The sequence below is a fragment of the Chiloscyllium punctatum genome, chromosome 27 (assembly GCF_047496795.1).
Source record: "Chiloscyllium punctatum isolate Juve2018m chromosome 27, sChiPun1.3, whole genome shotgun sequence".
In the NCBI taxonomy this organism is placed as follows: domain Eukaryota; kingdom Metazoa; phylum Chordata; class Chondrichthyes; order Orectolobiformes; family Hemiscylliidae; genus Chiloscyllium; species Chiloscyllium punctatum.
In genome coordinates, this window is record NC_092765.1 from 28,548,796 (window position 1) to 28,576,594 (window position 27,799).

The window sequence follows — 27,799 nt, forward strand, 5'->3', positions numbered from 1 at the left end:
TGCACTGCCCTGCCTTTTTATGCTTTGCCTCCCTTAACCAGACACAATAAGCTCACAGTACTGCTCTCCTGTAGTGCCATTTAATACAGACACAGAGGCAGAAAGCTTCTCACAGCAGTCCTCAGTCAAGTTCGGAGGGATAGCCTTCATTTAGGGGTTCCTGGCAAGTAGGTCAGAGGCAGCCTCCAATACCAGTTCAGGGCAATAAAAATCAGGATCAGCTCCTCAGAATGGGTAGGATGGGAAGGGGAAGAGGAGAAATGATAGGTAGTACACCACCCACCTTGAAGCCTTCTGTCATATTGTGGGCTGTTTTCCTGATGGAACAAGAAAGAGGCAGGTATTATTGGAGTTGAAAGTGGGTGATACAGCTATTACTGTTGGCGCAGATAGAGAGGTTTAGATTATAGATTGACAAGTTTAGATGCTCTACAATGCTGAATTGGCCCAACAAGTCCACACCGACCCTCTGAACAGCAACCGACCCAGACCCATTCCCCTACACCTAACACTACGGTCAATTTAGCATGGCCAATTCAGCTAACCTACACATCTTTAGACTGTGGCAGGAAACCGGAGCACCGGAGGAAACCCACACAGACACACAGAGAATGTGCAAACTCCACACAGACAGTTGCCTGAGGCTGGAATTGAACTTTGGACCCTGGCACTGTGAGGCAGCAGTGCTAACCACTGAGCCACTGTGCAAACCCCAAGTGTCCTGGGTGAAAAAGTTGATAGTGTAGTTTGCATGCAAGTTTAATGGTGTTGGGGTGGACAAGTGAGTGTGGACGCTGTTGCAGGAAATAGTGAAATTGTTAGAGCATCAGATTTGTTGGGAAGTGGGTCTAGTTGCAGAGATAGAGAATGAAGTACCCTGTTGTAACACATTAACCTTCTTCCAACAGTGCTGGGCATTCCTCCAGACAGTGGTTTAACTCAAGTGGCAATGTCAGACAAGGCAGGCATGGTCTGGTGTTGTGGATTCCACTCCTGGCCCTAATGGACAATGAGGTCCTGTATACCTTATAACCCAGTAGGACCTTAAGGACCCTGCACAAAAAGCAAGGTGCCAATTTCTCCCTGTCTGCACACGTGCAGCAAATGTCAGCAAGCTTGCAGGGCTTAACAGCTCCAGATTGACAGAGCTTGTCTGAGTGCACATTGAGCTTTTAAAGATGATGCAGGCAGAAGGTATGCCTGTTGATACTGGGAAAATGACTCAGGAACAGCACATGATAAGATAGGGTGGAAATCGGACATGAGAGATGCCAATGGGGTGTGTTAGGTAATTAATGAGATGAGTTTGGTAAGATATGGCTGTAGAACGTCTCGGCCTTGGTATCGTAAACTCTCCAAATATCTCAGTGCAACCAAAGGAAAATATAATATTCAGTCCAAGATACCCTTTCAAATACTGAGAGTATTTTAATTGTTACTATCAAATGTTTTTTCTTGGACACGGTGGGAAGAAATCTCCTGATTCTGTTAACTTATATTACATTCAGATCAGCTTGGTTGTACTTTTGTTCACTGTATATAAATGCTATTCTATTTGGGTAAGAAATGCCTTTGGTTTTTGCAGCTACATGGAATGTCAATTCCAGTGTCTGTTTTTCTTGATACACAAAGACTTTACAGAACTGCCTTAGAACCTGTGAATGTAGCTAAAGATATTTCCTGAATAAAATACATTTTTGCAATAAGAAAACTTGTTTAAAAGCAATTGTCTCAGTAAATCTAATAACCAATTAACTACTTTACATGTAAGAAATGGTCAATACTGAAACAACCTCCTTTCTAGAAATTTCAGACTGTTTATTAAAATAACAAAATCTATAGCAAAATCTGTACAAATCTGGGAATCCAAATCTTAGACATTATTAAAAGTTTATAGAGACCAGTGATCATAAAAGGAGTTAAGATTTGCAATTATTTTATGTTTGAGATAGGCCAATTTCCAGATGATCATAAATATATCAACTTCTGAACACTAGATGGCACCTATTATTGTTGAAAAATCAGCTCGGCAACTAGCTATTGTGGAAAACTTTAATTCCAGGAGAATTGGTGACTGTTTAATTGCTCATTTTGCATTCACTTTGTTTAAAAAAGCAAATAATTCCAATGTACTCATAGGCATTTCTGAATGCTTGACTTTTGACAAACATTACCAGAGGTTTGATGAGAGCCATCTACAAATCTCCCAGGTCACACATGGTTTAAACAAATGAAAAAGAACTAAAACAATATGAAGAAGAAAATGAGGTGCAGATTAAAATTCACGCAGAAGATGCCTATTAATTTTAACTCATTTGAACCTATAAAGTTACACTTATTTCCAGTGATGGCCATTTCATTTTAGTGAAAATACACTTAAATGGTGAATGTCAATGTATATTAAAGATTCCAAACAACTGCTCAACTTACAAGGGTTTCTTGCCTGTGCAATATTTATTTATTCACCAACATCATCAAAGCAGAATATCTGGTCATTTACTTGACTGCTGCTTGAGCAAATCTGTAATGAAAAAATTAAATCTTGTTTACTTTCCTTTTGCTCATTCATGGGATGAGGGTGTTGCTGGTTAGTTCAGCATTGATTGCCCATCATTAATTGTCCTTGAGAAGATGGTGGTAAGCTGCCTTCTTGTACCACTTGGTGTAGGAAAAGCCACATGCCGTCAGGAAGTGTGTTCCACAATTTTGACTTGGCAACACTGAAGGAACGGCAATATATTTCCAAGTCAAAGATGGCAAGTGGTTTGGAAGGAAAATTGCTAGTTGTCGTGTTGCCATGTATCTGCCTTTGTCCTTCTAGATGGCAGTGATTGTGAGTTCAAAACCAAAGTCCCCTCTAATTTGCACCATGACGCGGACACAGCCACTCCAAGGTGCCGAGCATGAGGATATACACAACGTTTGTGGAACTGGCTTCTGGTCCCAGAAATTGGTGCCATGTGTGGACCTCAAAGGCTTGCACAGCTGTAAAGAAAATTAAAAGGAATGCTGCTTGGAAGCTGCTTCTAAAGTACTTTCATGTATTTCTGCAGTGCACCTTGCAGATGGTACACAATACTGTTACTCAGCATTAGTGGTGGAGGGACTGAGTGTTTTGCAGGTGGGGTGCACATCAAGTGAGCTGTTTTGTCCTGGATAGTGTTAAGCTTCTTGAATGTTGTTGGATCTGCACTCATCCAGGAATGTGAAGAGCATCCCATCATACTTTTGAGTTGTGCCTTGACAATTGTGGGCAGACTTTGGGAAGTCTTAAGTTGAATTATGCTTTTCATGATTCCCAGTCTCTTGCTTGCTCTTATCACCACAGTATTTATATGCCTAGACCATTTCAGTTGCTGTTCAATGGTAATTCCTTAGATATTAATAGTGGGAGGATTCAATGATAATAATGCTACTGAATATCACAGGATGATTGTTAGGTTTTCTCTTATTGGAGGTCTTTGCCTGGTACTGGTGTGGCACTTACTTAGCATTTGTCAGGTCAAGCCTAGATATTATCCTGGCCTTTCTAGATTTGAAAATGGGCTGCATCACTTTCGTGTCTAAGTTTCTCTGGTTGTAAAGTGCTTTAGGATATCTTTAGCTTGCAAAGAATGCAATCGTAGTCTTGTTTCCCCTTGATTGGCCTGAAACATGAACTAACAGTAAAACGTGATTGTATTGGCCTCACGAATGTAGAAATTGCACAAAGTATATCCATCGCATTTTAACCATTTTAAAACAATTGTTAGTCTGAAGAAGTTTTGAAGAAGTCATATCGGACTCAAAACGTGAACTCTGCTTCTCTCTCCACAGATGTTGCCATACCTGCAGACTCCAGCATTCAGTGTTTGTTTCAGATTTCCAGCATCCGCAGAAATTTTCTTTTATTCGATTACTAACCTTTTACTTAGGACCATGGTCGTATTTTTTTTAATAAGAAAATGTTCCAGGTACTCATTCCAAATAAAACCTATTTAAGTTTTGAGAAAGCATAAGTAATTCACTCCTGCAAGTAACAGCGCTTTCACCACAGCAAGCGACATCAGCCTTAAACAACAAAAGCCTGGATGAAAATGTTCAAATCATGGAATTATGAAACAAAACAGTTACAGAAGCAATAAGGTTTTCACCATCTAAATTACTTGGATGATGAGTGCTGCGAAGAGCATTTAGAATACAGGACAGGAGTAATCGAACCAAACTTGTTGACACACCTCTCTGAAGCAGCGAGGATGAAGCTCGCGCGGAAGGGTCACGTGTTACCGCCGCGCGGAGGGACAGCCGTTGATGTGGTGGCCACGTGCCCTGCGAGTGAACAAGGAGGCGCCGAGAAGCTTAAACAAGCTCACCGATGGTGACAGGGGATTTCTTCTGACCGGTCTCATTCCTCCACCCTCCTCCGGACTAATAATAACCCTCATACCTTTGACTTCCTCTATTCTTCCCCCACATACTGCCCTGCCAATTCACCCTATCCCCCTCTTCGCTACATGCACCTTCACCCTTCCTCACCTCTCTCTTCCCGCTCCCCCTCCACTTTTCTCTTCCTGCCTCTCCTCTGCTCACTCTTCCCTGCATCCCTCTCCTCCTCTTCCCCTAAAATCCCTCCATTCCTCTTCCTCACCCTCCACTCCAGCTACTTTTCAACGTTAATTATTTATTATTTGTGGTCAAATGTTCTTCTTACTGTTCCCTTTAGGAACGTTTATCTCGCTTTGATGGACGATGGTGGCTATCACAAAGTCCACGAAGGAGCATCCTTGTACACACACGATCAAATCTTAGTCTTTCGCGTCTCGGTTAGTTTCAGTTGATCAGTGTATACTGCCAATATCGTTTAACATTCCATAAGCTCAGACATAGTGACTCAAATTTTCTGATCTGAGTCGGTTGAACTCCCCGTTGCTAACTCAGATCAAACTCAATCACATACCTATGGATGAGTTCCTAACTCAAACCTCTGAGGTCAGGACCCTTCTCAGCTGAAGTAGCGCAGTTCAGGAATCCACAAAGAAAGGAACATTAAAGGTGCCATCGGTGTTGGCTCCCAGATTGGGAAGTTGGGTGCCCATTTCCTGGTAAAAAGCATCCCAGGTGGGGGAACTCCTATATCTTTGGGAGGTCTGGCAGCTCAGTGGTGGGTAGTTAGTGAGTTTAACAACCAGGAATTACAACTAAGTTTTAATTTCTCTAACTTTTCCTGGCTAACTATTCAAGTAAATGAATCACAATGATCCAAAGTCTGTAACTCCAGCTAGAGCTGGGGACTCCTTGGAGGGTTTTCAGACAATAGCTCATCAGAAATATCAACTTTCCAGGCAATTCCTGTAGAGTCAGGTGAGTTGTGTCCTTCATGTGGTAGCAACGTATGGATGATCTGAGTCTTTTCCTGTATTAGTTGTCAGTTAAGATTTCATTTGATGAACAAAACAAATTGTTCTAATGTGATGTAATAAGTACAACAAAGGTTTACTAAATTGATTCCTGGGACGGCATGACTGATGAAAGAGAAGCGATTGGTTTCATTCAAGGCTTACTAAGCAGTCTGGCCTTACAGCTGAGTGACTGCCTACAGTGGCAGGATGCAGGCAAAGCAGGAGATATTGTCTCCATGGACCTTAGTAAAGCCTTTGATAAGGTTCTGCATTTAGGCTGATTAGAAAAGTTAGATCTCATGGAATTCAGTGAAAAATGTGTGAATAAACTTTACTGAACTGTTATTCAAGTTTTTTTGACCAATTGACATTGATTACACCTTTTGGCTAATAAGACTTTCAGTCAATGAATACCCAAACCATAATTACCCACTAAGTCACCCCTAAACTGCTTTTACCTGGGAGAACAAAATAATGGCATTAAAGATATACTTCAGTAAAGCAATGAAATTAATGAAGTGTGCAGTCAGTTATAGACTTTGAGTTAGCTGTCATTAATTGGTGACAAAATACCAGGGGTTTTCCAATATTCTTACGGTTATCTTCTCTGATCCTGGATCTGTATTTCAGAAACATTTTCAACTGTAATAACTAACGAATTTCAAGAGTCAGCACGTGCAGAAGTGATCAGCAAAATGTTCTTTGAACAGTTCATCAATCCTAAAACTAAATATGAGGTAACAGCTAAATACTTAGTCTGAATACATCTTTTTTCTTCAAACCTAGCAAAAAAATTATAAACTTCACTGGCTTTATTCTGGTTACTGTAGCAGCCCCAAATAGCAGAGGATTTTCAACAGTTAAAAAGGGAATCTAATAAGTAGTGAGGAGTAAAATAGTAAAAGCAGTACTGTTGTTAGGTACTTGATGTGAAAGCTGCATTTACTTTTGACTACTCAGACAGTTCTGTGATAAGTTAACAACTGATTAAATGTATATTTTAACATTAGGGGTTCAATAATCTGTGCCTAGATTTTGTTTAGTGTATATAGTCAGATATTATTATTGTGAGCTGGAAGGTTTATTTTCAGGCATTTTGTCACCATACTAGATAACATCATCAGTGAGCCTCCGATGAAGCACTAGTTCCGCTTTCTATTTATGTGTTTAGATTTCTTTGGGTGGGTGATGTCATTTTCTGTTCTTTTTCTCAGAGGATAGTAGATGGAGTCCAAATCGATGAGCTTATTGATAGAATTCCAGTTGGAATGCCATGCTTCAATGAATTCTCACGTGCGTCTCTGTTTGTCTTGTCCTAGGATGGATGTGTTGTCCCAGTCAAAGTGCTGACCTACTTCGTCTGTATGTAAGGATACTAGTGACAGTGGGTCATGTCTTTTTGTGGCTAGTTGATGTTCATGTGTCTTGGTGGCTAGTTTTCTACCTGTTTGTCTGATGTAGTGTTTGTTACAATCCTTGCAAGGTATTTTGTAAAATGATATATTTTGCTTGTTGTTTGTATAGGGTCTTTTAAGGTCATTAGCTGCTGTTTAGTGTGTTGATAGGTTTGTACCATGATGCCAAGAAATTTGAGTAATCTGGAAGTCATTTCAGAGATGTCCTTGATGTCAGGTAAAGTGGCTAGGGTTTCTGGATAGGTTTTATCTGCTTGTTTGGGTTTGCTGCTGAGGAATCAGTGGACTGTGTTAATTTGGTACCCGCTCTTCTTGAATACGCTGTATAGGTATTTCTCTTCTGCTCTTCGTAATTCCTTGGTGCTGCAGTGTGTGGTGGCTCGTTGAAATAATGTCCTAATGTAATTTCATTTGTGGGTGTTGGGATGATTGCTTCTGTAGTTAAGTATTTGGTTCATCTGTGTTATTTTCCTGTAGATGCAGGTTTGAAGTTCCCTATTGAGTGTTCGTGCTACTGTGACATCTAGGAATGACAGTTTGTTGTTGTTCTCTTCTTTTGTGAATTTTATGCCACTGAGGGTATTATTGATGGTGTTGTAGGTTTCCTCTAATTTGGTGATGACAAAGATGTCATCCACGTAGCAGACCCAAAGTTTGGATTGGATGGCTGAGATAGCTTTGTTTTCAGTCTCCACATTACTGCTTCTGATAGAAACCCTGATATTGGTGATACTGTGGGTTTTCTGTTAATTTATTTGTTGGTCTTGTTATTGAAAGTGAAGGCACAAGTCCACCAAATTGACAATGTTATCTTTGCTGATGAAGTTGGCGCTGTCTGGTGTTTGTTTCTTCAGTTCTTCTAGTAGTGTAGTCAGTGTTTCTTTGGCCAGGTTGATATTAATGGATGTGAACAGGGCTGTTATGTCAAAGGAGACCATTATTTCATCCTCTTCTATCTTGGTGTCATTTGATGATATTCAGGAGTTCTTGGGTGGAGTGAATGGAATGGCGTGAGTTTTCTATTAAGTTTTTTAGTCTTTGGTGGAGTTCCTTGGCTTGTCTATATGTTGGTATTCCAGGTAGTGAGACTACGGTTCTGAGAGGGGCTCCTGGTTTGTGTACTTTGGGTAATCCATAGAAGGATGGGGTGTTAGATCCATTTGGTTTCATTTTTTGGAAGTCTGTTTTGTTTAATTCTGCTGATTTCAGAGGTTTTTTGAGTAAGGCTGTGATTCAGTTCTCTATTTGTGGGGTTGGGTCTATTGCCACTGGTTTGTAAGTGTCAGTATCTGCATGCAGTATGTTCGCTTTTCCATAGTAGTCTGTTCTATTTAAAACGATGGTCATGCATCCTTTGTCTGCAGGTAGGATTACAGTGGCAGGAAATTCTGCGCCAAAAATCTTTACTCACTAATGCGACAGACCATGAATGGACAGACATACTGCAATGAGCCATAAGCATCAAACAGCAGCCAACACAGAAAATGAAAAAACTAGCCCTCCAGGAAAAAACAAGACAAGCTCACACAAAAGAACAATACAGCCAACACAAAGACTTGGATAAAAACTTTTCAGATCAACCTCAAACATACAGAAAAAGCCATCCTAGTAAGAGGATTAAACTACAACTATAGAGATGCGGACAAATGGGCTTTCTAGCAGCCCATCTGAATCTGAAAGACAACGGACTCACAGAAGAAACCCAACAGACCATTAGACAGACAGTCGCACCAACATTAAGCAGGAAAAAGGAAGGAGACGCACTCAATACACAAGAAAGGAAAGCACTAGAATGACTCAAAAAAGACAAAAACATTGTAATCCTATCAGCAGACAAAGGATGCAAAACTGTCATTTTAAACAGAACAGACTACTATGAGAAAGCTTGCAGTTACTGACACTTACCAACAGGTGGTGATTGACCCGATCCCACACTCATGAACCGAATCACTGCCTTACTCAAAAAAACCTCAGAAATTAGGAGAATTAAACAGATAGACTTTTAAAACGTGAAACCAGATGGATCCAACACACCACGCTTCTACGGATTACCCAAAGTACACAAACCAGGAGCCCCCCTCAGACCCATAGTCTCACTACTTGGAACACCAATGTGCAGACTAGCCTAGGAACTCCACCAAAGACTAAAACACTTAATAGAAGACTCACACCACTCTCTTCACTCCACCCAATAATTCCTGAACACCATCAAAGACACCAAAATAGAAGAGGATGAAATAATGGTCTCCTTTGATGTAACAGCGCTGTTCACATCCATTAATATCAACCTGGCCAAAGAAACACTGACTACACTACTAGAAGAACTGAAGACACAGCAGACAGTGCCAACTTCATCAGCAAAGATAACGTCATCAAGCTAGTGAACCTGTGCCTTACCACCCACTTCATATTCAATAACAAAACCAACAAATAAATCAATGAAACACCCATGGGATCACTAATATCAGGGTTTCTCGCAGAAGCAGTAACGCAGAGACTTGAAAAAACAGCTCTCCCAACCATCCAACCCAAACTTTGGGTCAGCTACGTGGATGACACCTTTGTCATCAAACAAAACAAATTATAGGAAACCTACAAAGCCATCAATAATATCCTCACTGGCATAAAATTTACAAAAGAGGAGGAGAACAACAACAAACTGCCATTCCTAGATGTCACAGTAGCACAAACACTCAATGGGCAACTTCAAACCTGCATCTACAGGAAAACAACACACATGAACCAAATACTTAACTACAGAAGCAATCATCCCAACACCCACAAATGAAGCATTAGGACATTATTTCAATGAGCCACCGCACACTGCAGCACCAGGGAACTACGAAGAGCAGAAGAGAAATACCTATACAGCGTATTCAAGAAGAGCGGGTACCAAATAGACACAGTCCACCGATCCCTCAGCAACAAACCCAAACACGCAGACACGACGCACCCAGAAATCCTAGCTACTTTACCCGACATCAAGGACATCTCTGAAATGACTTCCAGACTACTCAAACCTCTTGGCATCATGGTAGCCCACAAACCTATCAACACACTAAACAGCAGCTAATGACCTTAAAAGACCCTACACAAACAACAAGCAAAACAAATATAATTTACAAAACACCCTGCAAGGATTGTAACAAACACTACACCAGACAAACAGGCAGAAAACTAGCCACCAGGATACATGAACATCAACTAGCCACAGAAAGACATAACCCACTGTCACTAGTATCCTTACATACAGACGAAGAAGGTCACCAGTTTGACTGGGACAACACATCCATTCTAGAACAAGCCAAAGAGACACACATGAGAATTACTTGAAGCAATGCATTTCAACTGGAACTCCATTAATAAACACATTGATTTGGACCCTATCTACCATCGTCTGAGAAAAAGAACCGAAAATGACATCACCCACCCAAAGAAATCTAAACACATAAATAGAAAGCAGAACATACACAAGTGCTTCACCAGAGGCTCACCGACGATGTTACTACCTAGTATGGTGACTAAACATCTGAAAACAAACCTTTCAGCTCAGCGAGCAAACATATATCGAGAACCTCAACCTGAGCTACAAATCTTTTCAAACATCACTAACAATATTATATTTATCGTATTTGTGAATAATGATTTCAGTACAAGATTATTTCAAGTCGGAGGATTAATTGTATACCTCCACTTGTTGAATGGGAATTTTTAGGCAGAAGTGGGTAGGCGTGTGAATTTATGCCACTGATTAATAAATCAGTTTATGGGCTCCATCCTATCATTGGGCTGTTTTCCACTGTGGGATAAAGATATAATATGATAAGTCTCTAATCCCATTTTCTCATTGTTGCATGTGGGAACCAAATAACATAGCAAAGATGAATATTTACTTCCTTGCTTTTTCTCAGTTATTGACTAAATTTGAATTTTTTTTAACTTGACCTGCCCATTTTTGTTAGATTGATCTAGCTTTTTTAGAGACACTTCTACAACAAGGTGCTAACATAAATTTCAAGGATGTGAATGGATGCACTGTTCTGCACGAGGTAAAGTATATTTAATTTTGTGTATTTATTAGTACATTGTATTTTGGAATACCTATTTTAAAACTGACCTGAGGCTATTCCTTGAGTAATAACTAACAGAATAGTTTAACCAAAATATCATTTAATAAATCTGACAACACAGCTGCATGAAATCCAGACTTCAGTTGAAAACTTTTAAACTATTTTTTATTTCACCTCTATTTTTGTAAAGGAGTCATGGAAATGTATTAAATCATTGATCCTTTAATTCTATGGATTATACTTTTGTTTTTTCATGTTCCTTAGCACGTTGTTGAAATTTCCTTTCAGTCTTAGCTTTGCCTTCATTTTCTGTCTTATTTCTTAAGTGCAATTTCCCTCTTGCGCAGAGTTCATCTACCACCTTGGTTGATGTTACTGACATTCTTCGACCGAGTCAATGACATTTTCTTTTTCTTTGTTGTTCAGTTTAGTCATAAAATCTGTTCAACTCAATAGCCAATCTGTTTGTTTGGTTCCAATAATGCAGCCAGCTCATTTTCTACAACAGATTCTCTATTTTCCTTCACATCTCCTTGGGAATTTCCCAGAGTTCTACACTTACCATCCTTTTAATCTTTCATTTCACACTGTTCTTTAGGAACATGAGATGAACATCTTGCAAACTGATAATCTTCAATTCTACATTGTTAGTGTGCCATTTTTATCTCCACATTACCAAGTTGTAGTTTAGTTATTTCTTTCTGAAATGTAACATGACTAAGACCAAGGTCATCTTAATTGTTTCTTACCAAAAACTATTGACTCTAGTAATTGACAACATCCCTATTATAGCCACACAATCAGATTGAATTCAATGGTGCACAACCTTAGTGCCTCAAATGTCTCATAATTTCTCTGACACTCCACTACATCCTTATCTCACTTGTACCACACTGAAACTTACATCCATTCCTTGTCACTTCTGCAGTCTTAACATTCATCTAAGTTGAAGTATTTATAATCTCCAAATTGTGATGTCTTGAGTCCCATTCTCCTACTCCATAATTCATAACACAACTAATGAATATGAATAATCTCTTTAATAGATTGTACAAGATAAGCAAAATCTACCTGTCATTATATGTATTGTTGTTATTTTGCAGGCTGCTGGTAATCTTGTCAAACTTTTCATAACTAAATTAATAAACCTTGGGTTTATACAAGAATAAGTAAAAAACAATTTGATAATTGACATTGAGCCCTAACATGCCCTATTTACTTAATTGGTGTAGGTGGCTCGAAACTGGCATGTGGATATTGCAATATTTCTTGTGGAGCAAGGCGCTGATGTGAACCAGACTGATGTTTTTGGAAGAACTGCCCTACATGTGGCAGCTGCTGCAAACAATGTGGAAATGATCAAGTTCCTTATCCAGGAAAAAGGTATCAAGAGATATGGATTTATTCGAAAATAATATTTTAATGAAAACATTCAATGTCTACAAATACATATATTTTGCACTTTAGCAACAACATTTCCTTGTAATGTTTTTGTTTGTTGAAAATCATCTGGCACAAATACTTCATAAAAAGTATTTATGAAGTTAATATTTTACAAAGTTAAGTAAATGATTATTAAAACATAAATTCAGCTTCCAAGAGGGTATTTTAAAGGGAGATGGTGGTGTAGTGGTAAAGCTACTAGACTACTTATTAAGCAGCTCAATACAGTGTTCTGAATACATGGTTCAAATTCCTACATGGCCACTGATGGAATTTGAACTCTGTTGACAAATCTGAAAACTAAAATAAACTCAGTGATGGTGACCATGACAACTATCATTGATTGTTATGAAACCATCTGGTTCACTAATGTCTTTCAGGGATGGTAAATTGTCATCCTTACCTGATTTGACCTTCATGTAAAAATAGACACACAGCAATGTGGATGATTTTTAACTGCACTCTGAAATGGCCTCATACGGTACTCAGTTCAGCGGAAATTAAAGAAGGGCAACAAATGCAGTCCGTGTCAGTGACATCCGTGAAAAAATAAATTGTTTAAAAACTCTAATAAATCCCCTGAGATTGCAGAATGTTATAAAAATAATGTCTTGTATCAATTCTTCAGACATACTTTATAACTATAGTTTATATTATATTTTGGTGTTAATTCATTTGAGACAGAATGAAAGTAACATTTTGTGTTCTCCAGTATGTCACTAAAATGTTCACTGAATCGCTGTTAGGACTGTTGCTCATCCTAAATAATATGCTAATAGACTGTCAGTCTGGTTAGAGAAAAGTTTTGGCACAGTTCTGACAGCTGGCATGCAGTGCAAAGATCATTATGGGCAGGGAAATGGTAATCAACATCGTTTCAAAGCTTCTTATACTTCATTGTGTGTTTTAATAACCATACTATTGAAGTTCATGAGCAAGAATTGACATTTATCTAACTTTGACTTCCCTTGTAATGTTTTATAATAAAGTCACCAATCTTTTCATTAAGAAATGTCTGTTGTGGAAATAACATGTGCAATATCTTATGGCCTGATTTTCATTGAAGGTGGATGCATAAGCTGTACCATAGAACTTGGTGATTCTTGGAATGTTCAGTTCTGAAGGATAGTGAGCAGCATGCTACTTTGGCTTCAGTGTTACTGTGCTACTTAGTGACTAGCACTGTGGGAGAGTTGTAGTTATTGCAAAAATATTGGAATTGGGTATAAGTCAGGAATTGCCCTCTGTCTTTGTTTTACTGAAAATGGTGCTATTTAACTCAATACAGGGCGGCAAGGTGGCTTAGTTGGAGGAGCGGCATGGTGGCTCAGATAGGGGCAGCATAGTGGCTCAGTGGTTAGCACTGCTGCCTCACAGCACCACGGACCCAGGTTCGATTCCCGCCTTGGGTGACTGTGTGTATGGAGTTTGTACATTCTCCCCGTATCTATGTGGGATTCCTGCGACTGCTCCGGTTTCCTCCCACAATCCAAAGATGCGCAGATCAGATGAATTGGCCATGCTAAATAGCCCATAGTGATAGGTGTATTAGTAAGGGGTAAATTTAGGGTAGGGAAACGGGTCTACATGGGTTACTCTTTGGAGGGTCATTGTGGTCATGTTGGGCCAAAGGGAATTCCGTACTGTAGGGAATCTAATCTAATCAGAAATGCTGATGGATGTTCATAAGATCTGGTGGGTGGCACAGTGGGACCGTAGTTAGCACTGCTGCCTCACAGTGCCGGAGCCCTGGGTTCAATTCCTGCCTCAGGCAACTGACTGTGTGGAGTTTGCACATTCTCCCCGTGTCTGCATGGGTTTCCTCCGAGTGCTCCGGTTTCCTCCCACAGTCTAAAATGTGCAGGTTAGGTGAATTGGCCATGCTAAATTGCCCGTAGTGTTAGGTGAAGGGGTAAATGTAGGGGAATGGGTCTGGGTGGGTTGTGCTACAGCGGGCCGGTGTGGACTTGTTGGGCTGAAGGGCCTGTTTCCACACTGTAAGTAACCTAATCTAATAATAGCCATTATAAAATACATATAGTTACTTTTGTCAGTCAAAAAATTAATAATTGAAATGTAATAATTCAATTTTTTCCAGCAAATGTAGATCAAGTTTCAGAAGGAGATATGCTGACACCAATGCACTGTGCAGCAAAACATGATGGTTTAGAAGCTGTTGAATGCTTATATGAACACCATGCAAATATTCACAGAAAGGACGCCAGAAAGAGAACACCACTTTTCCTTGCTGCAGCAAATGGTCAGTGAATAATGATGAATTGTGTTTTTATTTGTATTTTTGTTTCTTCATTGTTGAACACTGGAATTGAATGTTTGAAGAAATAAGAGGATGAGTAGATTCAGTCTGTAGGAACATATTCACTTATTCACTAAAATCTATTCAACTCACTGCACAATCTCAATATTCCTGTTGCCCTAAATCTATAGAACTATTGATCTTTGTGTTGCTTGTACTCAGTAACTGAATGTTCACATTTATCTGGAGAAGAAGATTCCAAAGATTTACAATATTTTGAGTGAACACATTTTTCACCTCCTAAATGCACAACTGCTGATTCTGACTATGACTCCTGATTCTAGACCTTGAAATAAGGGGAAACATCTTCCCAATACATACCCTTGTAAGTCCTTAAGAATTGATGTTCCAATGTAAGCACTTCTCATACTTCTAAACTCTGAAATATATAGGAGAAAGTGAGGACTGCAGATGCTGAAGATCAGAGTCAAGAGTGTGGTGCTGGAAAAGCACAGCAGGTCAGGCAGCATCCAAGGAGCAAGAGAATTGATGTTTCGGCCAAAAGCCCTTCATCAGGAATTGGGCTTTTGCCCGAAATGTTGATTCTCATGCTCCTCGGATGCTGCCTGACCTGCTATGCATTTCTAGCACCACACTCTTGACTCTGAAATATATAGGCCTAGTATATTCAGTCTCTTCTCAAGTTAATGCCATCGTCGCAGAAATCAGTCAAGTCTACCTTTATTACATACCCTTTAAGGCAGGTGTGCAGGTATTTCTGGGATAACATGCATTTCGGCAGCACTATAACATCTCTGAAGAATTAGGGAATGGTATTTTGGAGAATGCTTACCTTTCTTGGCAATAGCATGATTCCAGCAGGGATCAGTTTGTGCACTTTGTTCTGCGCATGCACTGATGTGCGCGCTGAAATCGCTGCTCCATTCTCCATATGCGCTGGTTTTATTGCCATTTCTGTGCATGCGTATTGTCAGCACTGAAGTCTCTGTGCCATTCCGCGCATGCGCGATATCACTCCGTCTTTGTGCCGTTCTGTGCATGTACTGATTTCAGCTGCCAACAGAGCAGCATTCTGTGAATGATACTGTACAGAGAACAGCTTTCTTACATTTTTTAAAATATACTGTGTGAAATTTATTACTGTTTTGTTAATAAATATTGTTTCAACTTCCATGCAGTCTGTGCTATTCTTTGTGTTAAACTTTTCGTTGATTATTGAGCGATCGTGATTTTTTTTTGCTGGTCTGCCACTAACCCTACTTTTCCCATTAGAATCCATTATTTATATTAAGCAAGGTTCCGCTGGAATGCAACTAAAGCATTATAGGAGAACTACCTGTATCATTCTTTAGATTAGAAGACCAAAACTGTCCACTATGTTCCAAGATGTGGTTCAAAAGCTTATATAATTGCAGCAGGACTTCTTTACTGTTGTATTTCAAATTCCTTTTAAAAGCTAATGAGTCCTGTCTGTGTGTGGGTCAGACTTGCTTTTGGCAGAAGACGACCATCATTTCTACCTTCTACAGACGGTCAGGTATCAACTTACCACTGAACATTGACCAGGGAAGAAGAGTCCATGCAATAACAGCTACTAACAACTGGAAGAAGGCTGAAAAAGTCTTTTTTATCTGTTTGATTTTTGCTTTAATGTCTGCAGCCCAGTTTCATGACAAAGTTCAGTGTTTTCTGGAGCTTCATTAATTCTGGCAAAGCGGAAGATAGCCCCACCATTGCAGTTGAAAACAACCAATGACCAGCTAAGTCTTTGGCCACTTATGATACTGCATAACTCGTGGAGCCAAATTAAGTTCTGTTTTAGAAATTCATTGATAGTCACCTCAAACAACACAATTTGGAACTCATTAGAGAGTAAGCTGTACTACATTTGGTATTGTGTAATGTGACAGCATTAATTAATGACCTCAAACTAAAGGCACCTTTAGGAAGCAGCAATCATACGATGATTGAACTTTGCATCGAGTTTGATAGGATAATGAGTGAGTAAGGAACTAGTATTTTTAATATAAATAAGGACATCTGTATAGGAATGAAAGCTGAGTTAACTGAATTGAATTTGAATATTAAGTTAGGAGATACATCATTAGAGAAGCAGCAGCAGTCACTGAGAAAGAATTTCCAAATACTCAAAGTTAGAAGTGCATTGCTTGTAGAAAGAAAACTTCCAAGGAGAACACCCACCATCTGTGATTAACTAAAAAAGTTAAGGAGAGCAACAGATGTAAGGAAAAACTTGCAGTTGCTCAAAGGTGACTGACATATCAGATGACTGGTCAGGATACAAAGAATGGCAGAGAATGACAAAAAAATGAAAATAGGACTAATAAATTACAGCATGAGAAATAACTAGCTAGAAATGTAAAATCAGATAGCAAAAGTAAATAAATGAATGTTGGTCCTCTAGAGTGTGAGGATGGGGAGTTAAAAGTAGATAATAAAGAAATGGCAAATGTAATGTTGATTGTGTCTTCCCGATAGAGGATAAAAATTTCCAGTAATACCTATAATTTTGGAGTTTGAAGGAAGAAAGGAACATGGTGAAATTATAATCACTAGCGAAGTGGTACTGAGCAAATACCTGGAGCTGTGAGTTGATAACGATTCTGAATCCTACTGGACCTCATCCTAGGGTCTTAAACAAAGTGGCTAATGATGTATTAGTTATATTGCTGTGAGTTCTCCAAAATTTATTAGACTCTGGAAAGATTCTATTAGATTAGAAAATAGCAAATCTGACCCCTCTATTCATGAAGGAAAGGAGGCAGAAAAATGGAAATTGGAGGCCAGTTTTGCTTGACACTTTTTGTGGGAAGATGTGAGAATTGATTATTAAGGGGGTTATAATTGGCACTAGGGAAAACTCAACAGAATTGGTATAAGTCAGCAGGGTTTTATGAAAGGGAAATTGTGTTTTACTAACATATTGGAATTCTTTGAAGGAGTAGCATGTACCATGGATATAGGTGCACCTTTGATATATTGGAGTCAGATGTCCAAATGGCATTTGACAGGGTTCTGCATAAAAAGTTTAGTTTAACATAGGAGCTCATGGTATTGGAGATAACATACTAATGTGGGTAGATTTGCTAACAGACAGAAAACAGAGCATATGTATAAGTGGATCTTTTCCAGGAACTTGTCATAAGACAAGTGGCAGGATATGATGAGCGGGATCCTGTAAGCACCTGTTCTGGGCTCTCAACGTTTTACAATTGCATCAATGACTTAGACGAGGGGATTAAGGCATGGTGACTAAATATACAGATAAGAAGCAAAATATGTTGTGAAGTTGACATAACAATGATGTAGTAGGTTGAGAGTGGGCAAAAATCTAGCAGATGGAGTAATATGAGAAAATGCAAAGTTGTTTACTTTGGTAGGACAGATTTTTAAAAATGTATTATTTAAATGGAGGAGGACACCAGAATTCTGAGGTGCACAGGGATCTTAGTGTTCTAGTGCATGAGTCACAGAAAGTTAGTATGCAATACTTACAAGTGGTTAAAAAAAACAAATAGAATGTTATCCTTTATTATTAAGAGAAATTGAACTGAAAAGTAAGTATGTTACTCTTCAGTTATACAGGGTATTATGGAAACACATCTCAAATACTGTACAGTTTGGTTTCCTTATATATGGAAAGATGTATATACTTTGGAGGTGTTTCAGAGGAGATTTACTAAACTGGTACCTGAAATGAATAGGTTACCTTATGAGCATAGATTGAACTTTTTTTTCACTAGAGTTTTGAAGAGTGAGGGGTGGTTTGATTGAATTTTAAGGTTATGAAATATCTTGAGAAAGTGTGCATGGAAGTGACATTTACTGATGTGGGTGAGTCCAGAACTAGAATACTTAACACTGTTCAGAGGTTGTCCTTTTAGGACAGAGGCGAGGGGAATTATTTTTCTCACATCATTGTACTATTTTGAAACTCTATGTCAGAAGTCATGGAGGCATTGTCATTTATTATTTTAAAAGTGGAGGTAGATATATTTTTGTTCGGTAAGGGAACTGAAGATTATTGCATGGAAATGTGGAATATGGAACAGAAACAAAACAGCCATAATCTTATTGAAAGGCATGAAGGGTTGAATGACTTAATTCTGGCCTTAATTCCTATGTTCATGCATTCATTTCTGGGGTAAGGGTATTGCACTGGATCTGATGTTCCTCTGACAAGTTCCTGATCAGATCAAGATATTTGTATTTCTTTGTTGGTTGATGACATCTAGAGCATTTACACCTATTCTTGCTAGTTTTTTGATTTGCGTGACAACTGTTTCTGCTACTGTACCCAAACTCCATGGCACAACCTTAATAGTGATACATTGTAGAGAGTCACACTATGGTGAGAAATCAAGCCAGAATTTTATTAGGTAGTTTATAAACCTAACAAACCATTGCACTTTCATTTTTGTTGGTTGCTGCATTTCTGCTATATCTCTCCTTTTGCCAGGATCAGACAGAATATTTGTGTTATCAGTACATGACCTATGAACTTGATTTCAGACGTTTTCAGTTGCATCTTTTCTTCTTTGTTCCATTCTTTTTTCTTATCGCAGTTTTTCTCCCGATGTTCTGTGATGGATGTCTTTCCTGCTTTCACTTGGTTATCATTATCTGCCAGCTCGTCAAGGAGTGGTTTCTTGGCTTTCACATTTTTCTATCCCATTTCAGGACTGCCTAGGTCAGTGGGGTCACTGGTTCCTTTATCTTGTCTTTCAGGCTGGAGTTGAGAACAGCTAAAATGCTTCTCAACAGGTGCTGAGTCTCACACTTCTATTGCTTTGAGATGATATATACCAGGAAGACAGCTATGGAAGCGTTTTTGCAATTTTCTGGGATTTGTTCAGCAGCCAATGGCTTGGTAGCCTGTAAAACAGTACAAATCTTTCTGGTCTGTTTAGGGTAACCTGTGCAAGTTTTAGACTTGCTTTTGAGATTAGTGGATTTTGCACAACATCTACCATCTGAATCTGTAGATTTTCATTTTCTTCATTACATTCAGCTCTTGGCTCCATTTATCTTTTTGGAATGAATATTGCTTCAATGTATATCTTCAACTTTATCGTTAAGGGCTTCATTTTCAGGTCACCATTTGAGTTGCTTTGCAAATGCCTGCATTTCATGTATACCTGATCTCCTTCTGCAGTCACAATTCTAACAGTCAAAAACTTTTTTTAATAGATATTTTTATTGAAAATTTAACATGTTTTTACAAACTTACAAAATAATACACACAAATACAAACATTAATATACAATTAAATATTAAATAAATAATAACCAAAACCTAACAGACAAAAAAAAAGAAAAAAAGGAAAAATCAAAACTCAACTAACTACTAATCTAACCTATAACTAACCAGAGCATATAATAAAATATCTTACATTACTCAAGAGAAAAAAAAATAACATAATAATTAAATAGTGAAGTACATGCTTGGAACGAATTAACATCAAGTCATAATAAAACCCATATTCATGCGAGATTCCTCCCCCCAAGAACCCCCGGACCAGCCAGAACCGCTACCACATGAAAGCCCTTGACAAAATGGCCGAAGTATTTGTATCTATATAATTCAGGACGGGTTGCCATATTTTATAGAATAATTCAGTTTTATGGTGCACCATATTTGTAAGGAAGTCAAGGGGAATACATTCTATAACCAACCTATACCAATTTGAAAGTCCTGGAGGGCCCTCAGCTACCCAGTTTACTAAGATATTTTTCCCTGCACAAAAGGAGAGAATGGAAAATAATTTCCTCCCGTGCACATCCAGGGAAGACAAGCTAGAAAAGCCCAGGAGAAGAGATATTGGATCTACTCTAATTTCCGCTCCCAGGATTTCTGTCAAAGCATTTGCTACTCTGACCCAGTATTTGTGGATCTTATGACATGTCCTTAAGCAGTGTGTGAGAGTGCCCACCTCTATTTTACATTTGGGCCACAGTGGAGATGCTCCTGCCCTAAATTTTGCCAATCGTTCCAGTGCTATATGAGTCCAGTGGAATGGCTTAGGTTCTATTACAGATGGAGATTTTTCTGGAATTTTCCCAGATGTCATCCCACATTTCTGTGGATATTTCCAACCCCAATTCTTGATCTCATGTTCTAAGCAATTGTCCCATGTCTTCTGAAACTTCATTATGTAATAAATGATAGAGAGTGCTGACCGAGGGCAAACCCATTGGCCACAACACTCTTCATTCCCTATCTGATTTATAAAGGCTATCTAGTAATGTAGTCTTCTTCAGTATGTAATCTCGAATTTGGAAGTATAGAAAGAGGTCTCCATTAGGTAGTCCAATTCTCTGGTGCAGCTGTTCAAAAGACATCATGACCCCCTCATCAAACAGATCCCCTAAACAGGAAATACCCCTGGACCTTCAGGATTTAAATGTGGCATCTGTGAGCCCCGGTTGAAAAACCTATGCCCCCACTATAGGAGCACAAGGGGAGATTTTATGTGAATTACCCTCGTTTTGCCGCATTATCTTCCAGGCTTTAATTGTGTTTAATACTATAGGGTTTTTACAATAGTCCATAATGACTTGCATCTCATCTAAAAATAAGAGGTTCATAAGAGGACCCTTTGCTTGAGAAGCCTCGATGTCCAGCCAGATTGATTGTGGGTCAGACGAGACCCAATCGGCTATGTAGCTTAATAGAGAACTCAGCTGATACTTCCTAAAGTCTGGAAGATCCAGCCCTCCCCTTGCTTGTGAAAGCTGTAGCTTCCTTAACTTAATGAGGGGCCGTATATGATTCCAGATGAAAGAACCAAGCCAACCATATAATTTGCACAATGCCGACCTCGGCAGCATCACCGAAGCATTCTCATAGGGTATAAGAGACGGGGCAAGACATTCATTTTAATTAAAGCTATTCTACCTAACCAAGAAATTGGAAGATCCACCCAGCGTTGAAGGTCCTGCCTTATCCTTCCCAGTAGATGCACAAAATTGACCTTGTATAGCTGACCAAATATTGGGGTGATAAAAAACCAAGTATAAAAAACCCTCCAGAGACCACCGAAACGGAAAATGAGATCTCTCCAATAAGTGGGACATAGTAGCGAGACCACCCATCGGCATGGCCTCCGATTTTGAGAAATTAATTTTGTAACCTGAGAATGCACTAAATAAATTAATATCTTGGATCAGGTGGGGCACAAACATCAAAGGATTACTAAGAAAAAGGAGAACATCATCTGCATAAAGGGTAATTTTATGTTTACCCCGCCAACCCGCTAGAATCAGCCCGTCTAGCTTCCGCTAGTGGCTCAATTATTAGCTTGAATAGTAACCGTGACAGAGGACATCCTGACAGCAGCCCCTACCCACACTGAAGCTATCTGAGCCTAAACGATTGGTGATCATGGCTGCTTTGGGGTCATTATACAATGTTGAGACCCACTTAGCAAATACCTTTCCAATGCCAAACCTTTCCAGTGTATAGAACAGCTATGACCTTTCAACCCTGTCAAATGCCTTCTCCGCGTCCAACGAGACTACTATTCCCGTTATTCTTTCCTGATGACAGACTTGAATCACATTCAAAACCCTTCTAATATTATTAGATGATCTACGGCACTTGATAAACCCTGTCTGGTCCTCTTTTATGATATATGGCAATACCCTCTCCAGCCTCAATGCTAATGTTTTAGAAAGAATTTAAAAATCTACATTTAGCAAAGTCATTGGTCTGTATGATGCGCAATCTTCTGGGTCCTTTCCTTTTTTCAGAATGAGAGAAATATTCACTTCTCTCAACGAAGGCGGGAGGCAGCCCTGACGATATGAGTAGTTGTACATGTCCATAAGTGGACCAACTAGTACTCCTGTAAACTCTTTGTAGAATTCAACCTGAAATCCATCTAGACCAGGTGCTTTACCACTCTTAAGCTGCCTGATTGCGTCAAGTACTTCCTGGGTTGTTAGGGGAGCATTCAGGATCGATACCTGTTCCAGGGTTAAGTCTGGAAAGGCCAGGCTTTTAAAAAAGGACTCCATCTTCTTGGGTCTATCTTCACAATCCTGCAATTTATACAAATCCTGCGATTTATGAGGGGCCTTTTCTTTCCTTGCGAGAAACGCTAGGTATCTGCCAGGCTTATCGCCATATTCATATAATCTTTGCTTTGCAAATAATATTTCCGTCTTTGCTGTTTGGGTAAACGTGGTATTCAGGGCTGTCCTAAGGGCTGTAATCCTTTGTATTTTAGCAACAGAGGGCCTATCAACGTATGCTGTCTCAGCTGCCTTTAAGCAAGCCTCGAGTAGACGCTGTTGTTCTCCCTTTTGTTTTTTCTGGGTCGCCGAGTATGAAATGATCAGACCCCATGCATAAGCCTGAATTGTCTCTCACATCACCGACGGGTTACTAGCCATACCTGAATTAATTTCCAAAAAGGTTTTGAATTCTTGAGAGAAATATTTTGTGAATTTACTATCCTTCATTAAGAAAGAATCCATACGACAATGTCGGGGGTGGGGGGCGTCTCATTGTTCCTCGTCTTGATTTCCATATACACTGCAGCGTGATCAGAAATTACTATATTACCTATTTTGCAGGATAATATGGAATTCAAAAAGGTTTAGGGGGTAAAAAGCATATCAATTCTAGTGAGACACTTATGTGGATTAGAATAAAAAGAGAAATCTCTGCCTTGTGGGTGGAGGTATGTCCACACATCTACTAATCCTGGCTCTTTATTCAAATCTGCTAATTACCTGGATCTGGGAGACATACCCGCAGTATTCTTGGGTATCCTGTCTATCTCTGGGTCCATAATGCAATTAAAATCTCCTCCTATAATTGTGTAACGAGCCCTGAAAGCCATCAGTTTGGAGAATGTTTCCATTATAAATTTGAAAGGATGTGCCGGGGGACAATAAAGATTCAAAATCCCATATTCCTCTCCATTTATAAGGGCTTTAATCAGTATGTACCGTCCAGATTCATCTTTTATCTGACTTAAGATTTTGAAAGGGAGATTTTTCCGAATGAGAATGACTCCTCCCCTACTTTTTGAACTGAAAGATGAAAAGAAGGCCTAATCAAATCCACCCTGTCATAATTTCAAGTGCTCCTTTTCCAGTAAATGTGTTTCCTGTAGAAGAGCTACATCAACCTTTTCTTTTTTGAGTTTGATAGTATTTTCTTCCTTTTGATTGGCGAATTACTCCCCTTGACATTCCAGATGCACCATCTAATCGAATGACTAACCATAATCGTCCAGGCAAGTCCAAGACCCCCCGGGAGGAAGAACCCCATCCAAAGAACCCTGAGCATAGAAAATTCACAAAAATAGAGATTCTTTAATACACTCACGCCAATCTAGTAAAAAACTATTTCTAAATAAAAAAAACATATTTAAAAAGAGATTTTCCCCCTTGCTTCCAGGGGGCATCACTTCCTATCTGAAAACCCATTGTTTCCTCTCCCAATCAGTGCCCCACCCTCAACCCAGGCACCCCATAATAAAATAGAAAAATTCAAGTGTACTATAAAGCTAAAGTTAGCGGTGAGTACCCTACTCCCCCCCCCACCCATACCAACATCTAGATACATTTAGTCACAATAATACCACGTATAAACATATAAAACTATAAAGTTACAGACTCAGTAGATAATAACTAAGTATAATAACACAAAAAAGGGGGGAAAAGCCCGCTCTAAAAGAAAGAAATAAGGTAGGACAAAGCAAATGCTACCCCCCTCACCTGAATCAACTAAATCGCCCGGCCTATTTAAAAAAGGAAATTGCATAGTGGAGAACAAATAAACCCCCCTCCCTACCCCCTGGAGATGATATTAAACAATAAAGTAAATAAGGGAAAAAAGAAGGGTAAACCAGGGGAGGGGGAGCAAAACAGCATCATTAACCACACGGATTAATTCTTACAATCTATTTAAGAGAGTCCAAAACTTCCTTGGCGATCCGAAGTTATAGACGGATTCTTCGTAGTTAAAGCGCAGCGTCGCTGGGTAGCGCAAGGAGTACTGGATGTTTAAGTCCCCTAGACGCTTCTTCATTTCATCAAACTCCCTCCTCTTGCGGACCAAAGCTGGGGAAAAATCCTGAAACAGCATAATCCTAGATCTCTTATATGTCATGACCTGGGGATCTTTCCTGAGCATTCTGGAGGCTTCCAGGAACATTTGCTTCTCTCTGTAACACTGAAGCCGGAACAAGACCGGGCAGGACGCTGGTCCGACCTGGGCCTGCGTAACCCAGTGGGCAACCCGGTGGCAACCCTGGGCAACCCAGTGGGCCCACTCTACCTGCACCTGGCTTGATCCAGCCTCCAGCTTCAATATCTGAGAGAGCCGCTGCTCCAAAAACACTGCAAGTTGGCCTTCCTCTTCCCGTTCGGGAAGACCCAGCAAACGAATATTTTTTCGACAACCCTGATTCTCGAGGTCGTCGACGTGATCTTCTAAGGCCTGGACTCGCTGTTCGAGAGTCTGGACCCGACCCACGGCCGATTCTGTAGCAGCCCCAGAGGTTGCGGCCTTTAGCTTTGCCCCTCCAACGCGATGTTCGATTTTTTCAATATCTCGGTCATGCTTTTGCAGCACGACTGAGAGCGCCTCCCACCTGCTTCTGGACTCCTCTATGCAGACGTTGATCTTCTCTTCCAGCTTGGTAATTACAGCAACAAGGCTCACCACTGTAGGTAAGTCCCCCAGGGCGGCTGCGGACGTCTTTGCTGCAGCTGGGGGCGGGGGGTTTGGGGAGGGGTTCCTGCCTGCTGCGGGCATTCTTTCCCTTTGTCATTTTAACAAAGCACCAAACTACTCAAATTTGACGCAAAATGACTAACTGTATTGAATAAAAGTTATTTTGAATGGTTTGGCAGGTGGAGTAGGGCAGCCCACTTTACCTGAATCTTGGGCAGAGCTCAACAAATTCGGACTTGCTGGGTCGCCGCCATCTTGGATCTCCCAGTCAAAAACTTTTTATTAGCTTTAGACCTAACCATGCCAACTGTTGAATAGTGTAAAATGATTCATTAATATCATCATCCAACATGTCTCCGACAGCCACCTTTATAACTTATTTTACTTCTATCCAGCTGCACACACAAGTCATGCTTCACTTTCTTATGTGTGGTGTCCTCCACAATATTTATATGCTGTACTCTGGCATGGATCTTCCTACTGGTCCGTTTGCAAATACTTTCTTCTTGTTTGGCCTGAAATGTATTTCACCTTAACACAAAGCCTCATCTATTCTCTCATTATTACTCTCCAGCTGATGTAAGCTTATGCACTTGCCAGTAGATTTCTTGAGAGGACATTTCTCCTCTTTTAACAGATGTGCTCTCACAGGAGGATCTTATATGCTTCAAATAATCCTGTTTGATGGGATTATTTTTCAGTTGTCCAAATTCACAGGCATCAGTTAGATGTATTGCTGTGATGTTGAACACATATGTGACATAAGTAACATAAATAATACTAATATAGAGCTCAAAATGTATATTCAAGGCCTACAAAGGTTTTTCAGCCTGACTTTTCTACTCCTCAGTGAGATGCAATGCAGCCTGTAGCACATTTTCCTCAGCTTTGATAACAGGGTTGCTACTCTTATTTGTTCATATTTCTTATTTAATTCTTTAGCTGTGTCTACTTTTACCAGAAGAAATTCCAGTTCTGTTTCATCTTGCCTTTTGTTTCTACAGCATTAAGGACATCCTGAAATCACAAAAACATTCTAGATTCAACCAGTAATTCAAAGTTGCAGAACAAGAATTGTTCTAATTCGTCCTTGTTTCTTACAATGGCTGACTCTTTTCCAGCTCTGAAAATCTACATAATTTCAGCTTCTAACATGTTTCGTGTAGTTTATTTTAATGGCTACTAATTCTAAACTGAAAACAACTTTAATGACTTTAGCAAACCTCAAGTGTGCAATGTACAAATGTATTTCTCCAAACAAAAGGCAATAGATCTCCTATCTGATATGACTTTATTCTGACAATGTGTGGAGCTCTCTTTTCTGGACCTCATTTCCGTGAACCAGATAAACAAACAGTTAGGATTACCATTGCTATGGTAATGAAAGCCTCCATATAAAAGCTAAGTATTGAGAATATTGGAATCTGAAATGAATGCACAAAGAGTGAGAAAATCTCAACAGCAGCATCTGTAGTGAAACAGTTAACGTTTTGAAATCAGTATGATTCTTCTGAACTTATTATTCAAAATGGGAACAAGCTCAACCAGGTGAAGCAGGATAGTACTGAATGAATATTATTCTGGCTTCTTTTCAGGGAAGAAGAGTGAAGATACTATGGCTATGAGAGGTGTATTTTGTCCTTTTTTTTGAAAAGAGGTTTTGAGACAGAGGTATAGAGTTGTCTCTTCCAAGCCAATAAAGTAAACAGCTTGTGAGGCTTTGGTTTTTTTTAAGTGAAAACAATAGCGGCAGCATGAATGAGTGGAGAGAGGTGCCCAGACAGCCAGTGTTTTAGTTTAGTTTCAATGTTTGGAATTTTGAAGTTGGTTGTGGAAGCTGCTGTACGTCTCACTGCTACAGCAAAAAGCTTGAGTTCTCTCTCTTTCTGCTAGAACTTTCTTTGATGTTCTTTTCACCTGGACTGGAGAAACATTGCGTGTGAGATAATCTATTTTACTGAATTTGCCTTTGCTATGGGTTTATAGGATGTTACTTTATTGGAACAATTACTGTGTACTCGTTAACTAATCTATTATTCTATGAAGTTTTCCAGTAGAATCAGAGTTATACCAATTCTCCTTTCTTTTGTTTGTAATTTAACTGGGTAGAAGAATAAAGAGTGTTTTGCTTAAAGCTGAGTAGTGTGACCAATTGAATTCCATCTGGAACACATTACCTTACATTTGCCTTTAAATAAGAAAAATGTTAGAGTCTAGGCTATTTCTGTATATTTGAAGGGATTTGGTCCGGTCCATAACAGAAACAAGGAGCCAGTAGAACATCCTGATTGTGAGTGGGTGTGTATTGGGAACTGCATTTCCATGGTAAAGGGAAGACAACTAGAAATTGTAGAATTGATGTACAGGGTCAAAAGGGACTATCAATTTCAGTCAGAAGAGACTGGATGAGAGGAGAATAAATCAAGACAGGACCAAATAAATTGAATGAGCAGGATCAGGCTAAAACAATGAGTCTGTCAGTCCTATTTCTGGATTTTTAGG

The 27,799-nt window shown here is 39.5% G+C and overlaps 1 protein-coding gene across 1 annotated transcript in view; it reads left to right on the plus strand.

The window, feature by feature from the left end:
- The window catches only part of LOC140453589 (uncharacterized), a 106,764-nt gene that overhangs the window by 20,707 nt on the left and 58,258 nt on the right, over window positions 1–27,799 (plus strand). The window contains exons 3-8 of the mRNA XM_072548397.1: window positions 3,817–4,357; window positions 4,703–4,802; window positions 6,009–6,115; window positions 10,756–10,842; window positions 12,096–12,246; window positions 14,405–14,566. Of these exons, the coding sequence (XP_072404498.1) occupies window positions 4,355–4,357; window positions 4,703–4,802; window positions 6,009–6,115; window positions 10,756–10,842; window positions 12,096–12,246; window positions 14,405–14,566 (610 nt within the window). The 5' untranslated portion in view covers window positions 3,817–4,354. The remainder of the gene's footprint in view (window positions 1–3,816; window positions 4,358–4,702; window positions 4,803–6,008; window positions 6,116–10,755; window positions 10,843–12,095; window positions 12,247–14,404; window positions 14,567–27,799) is intronic.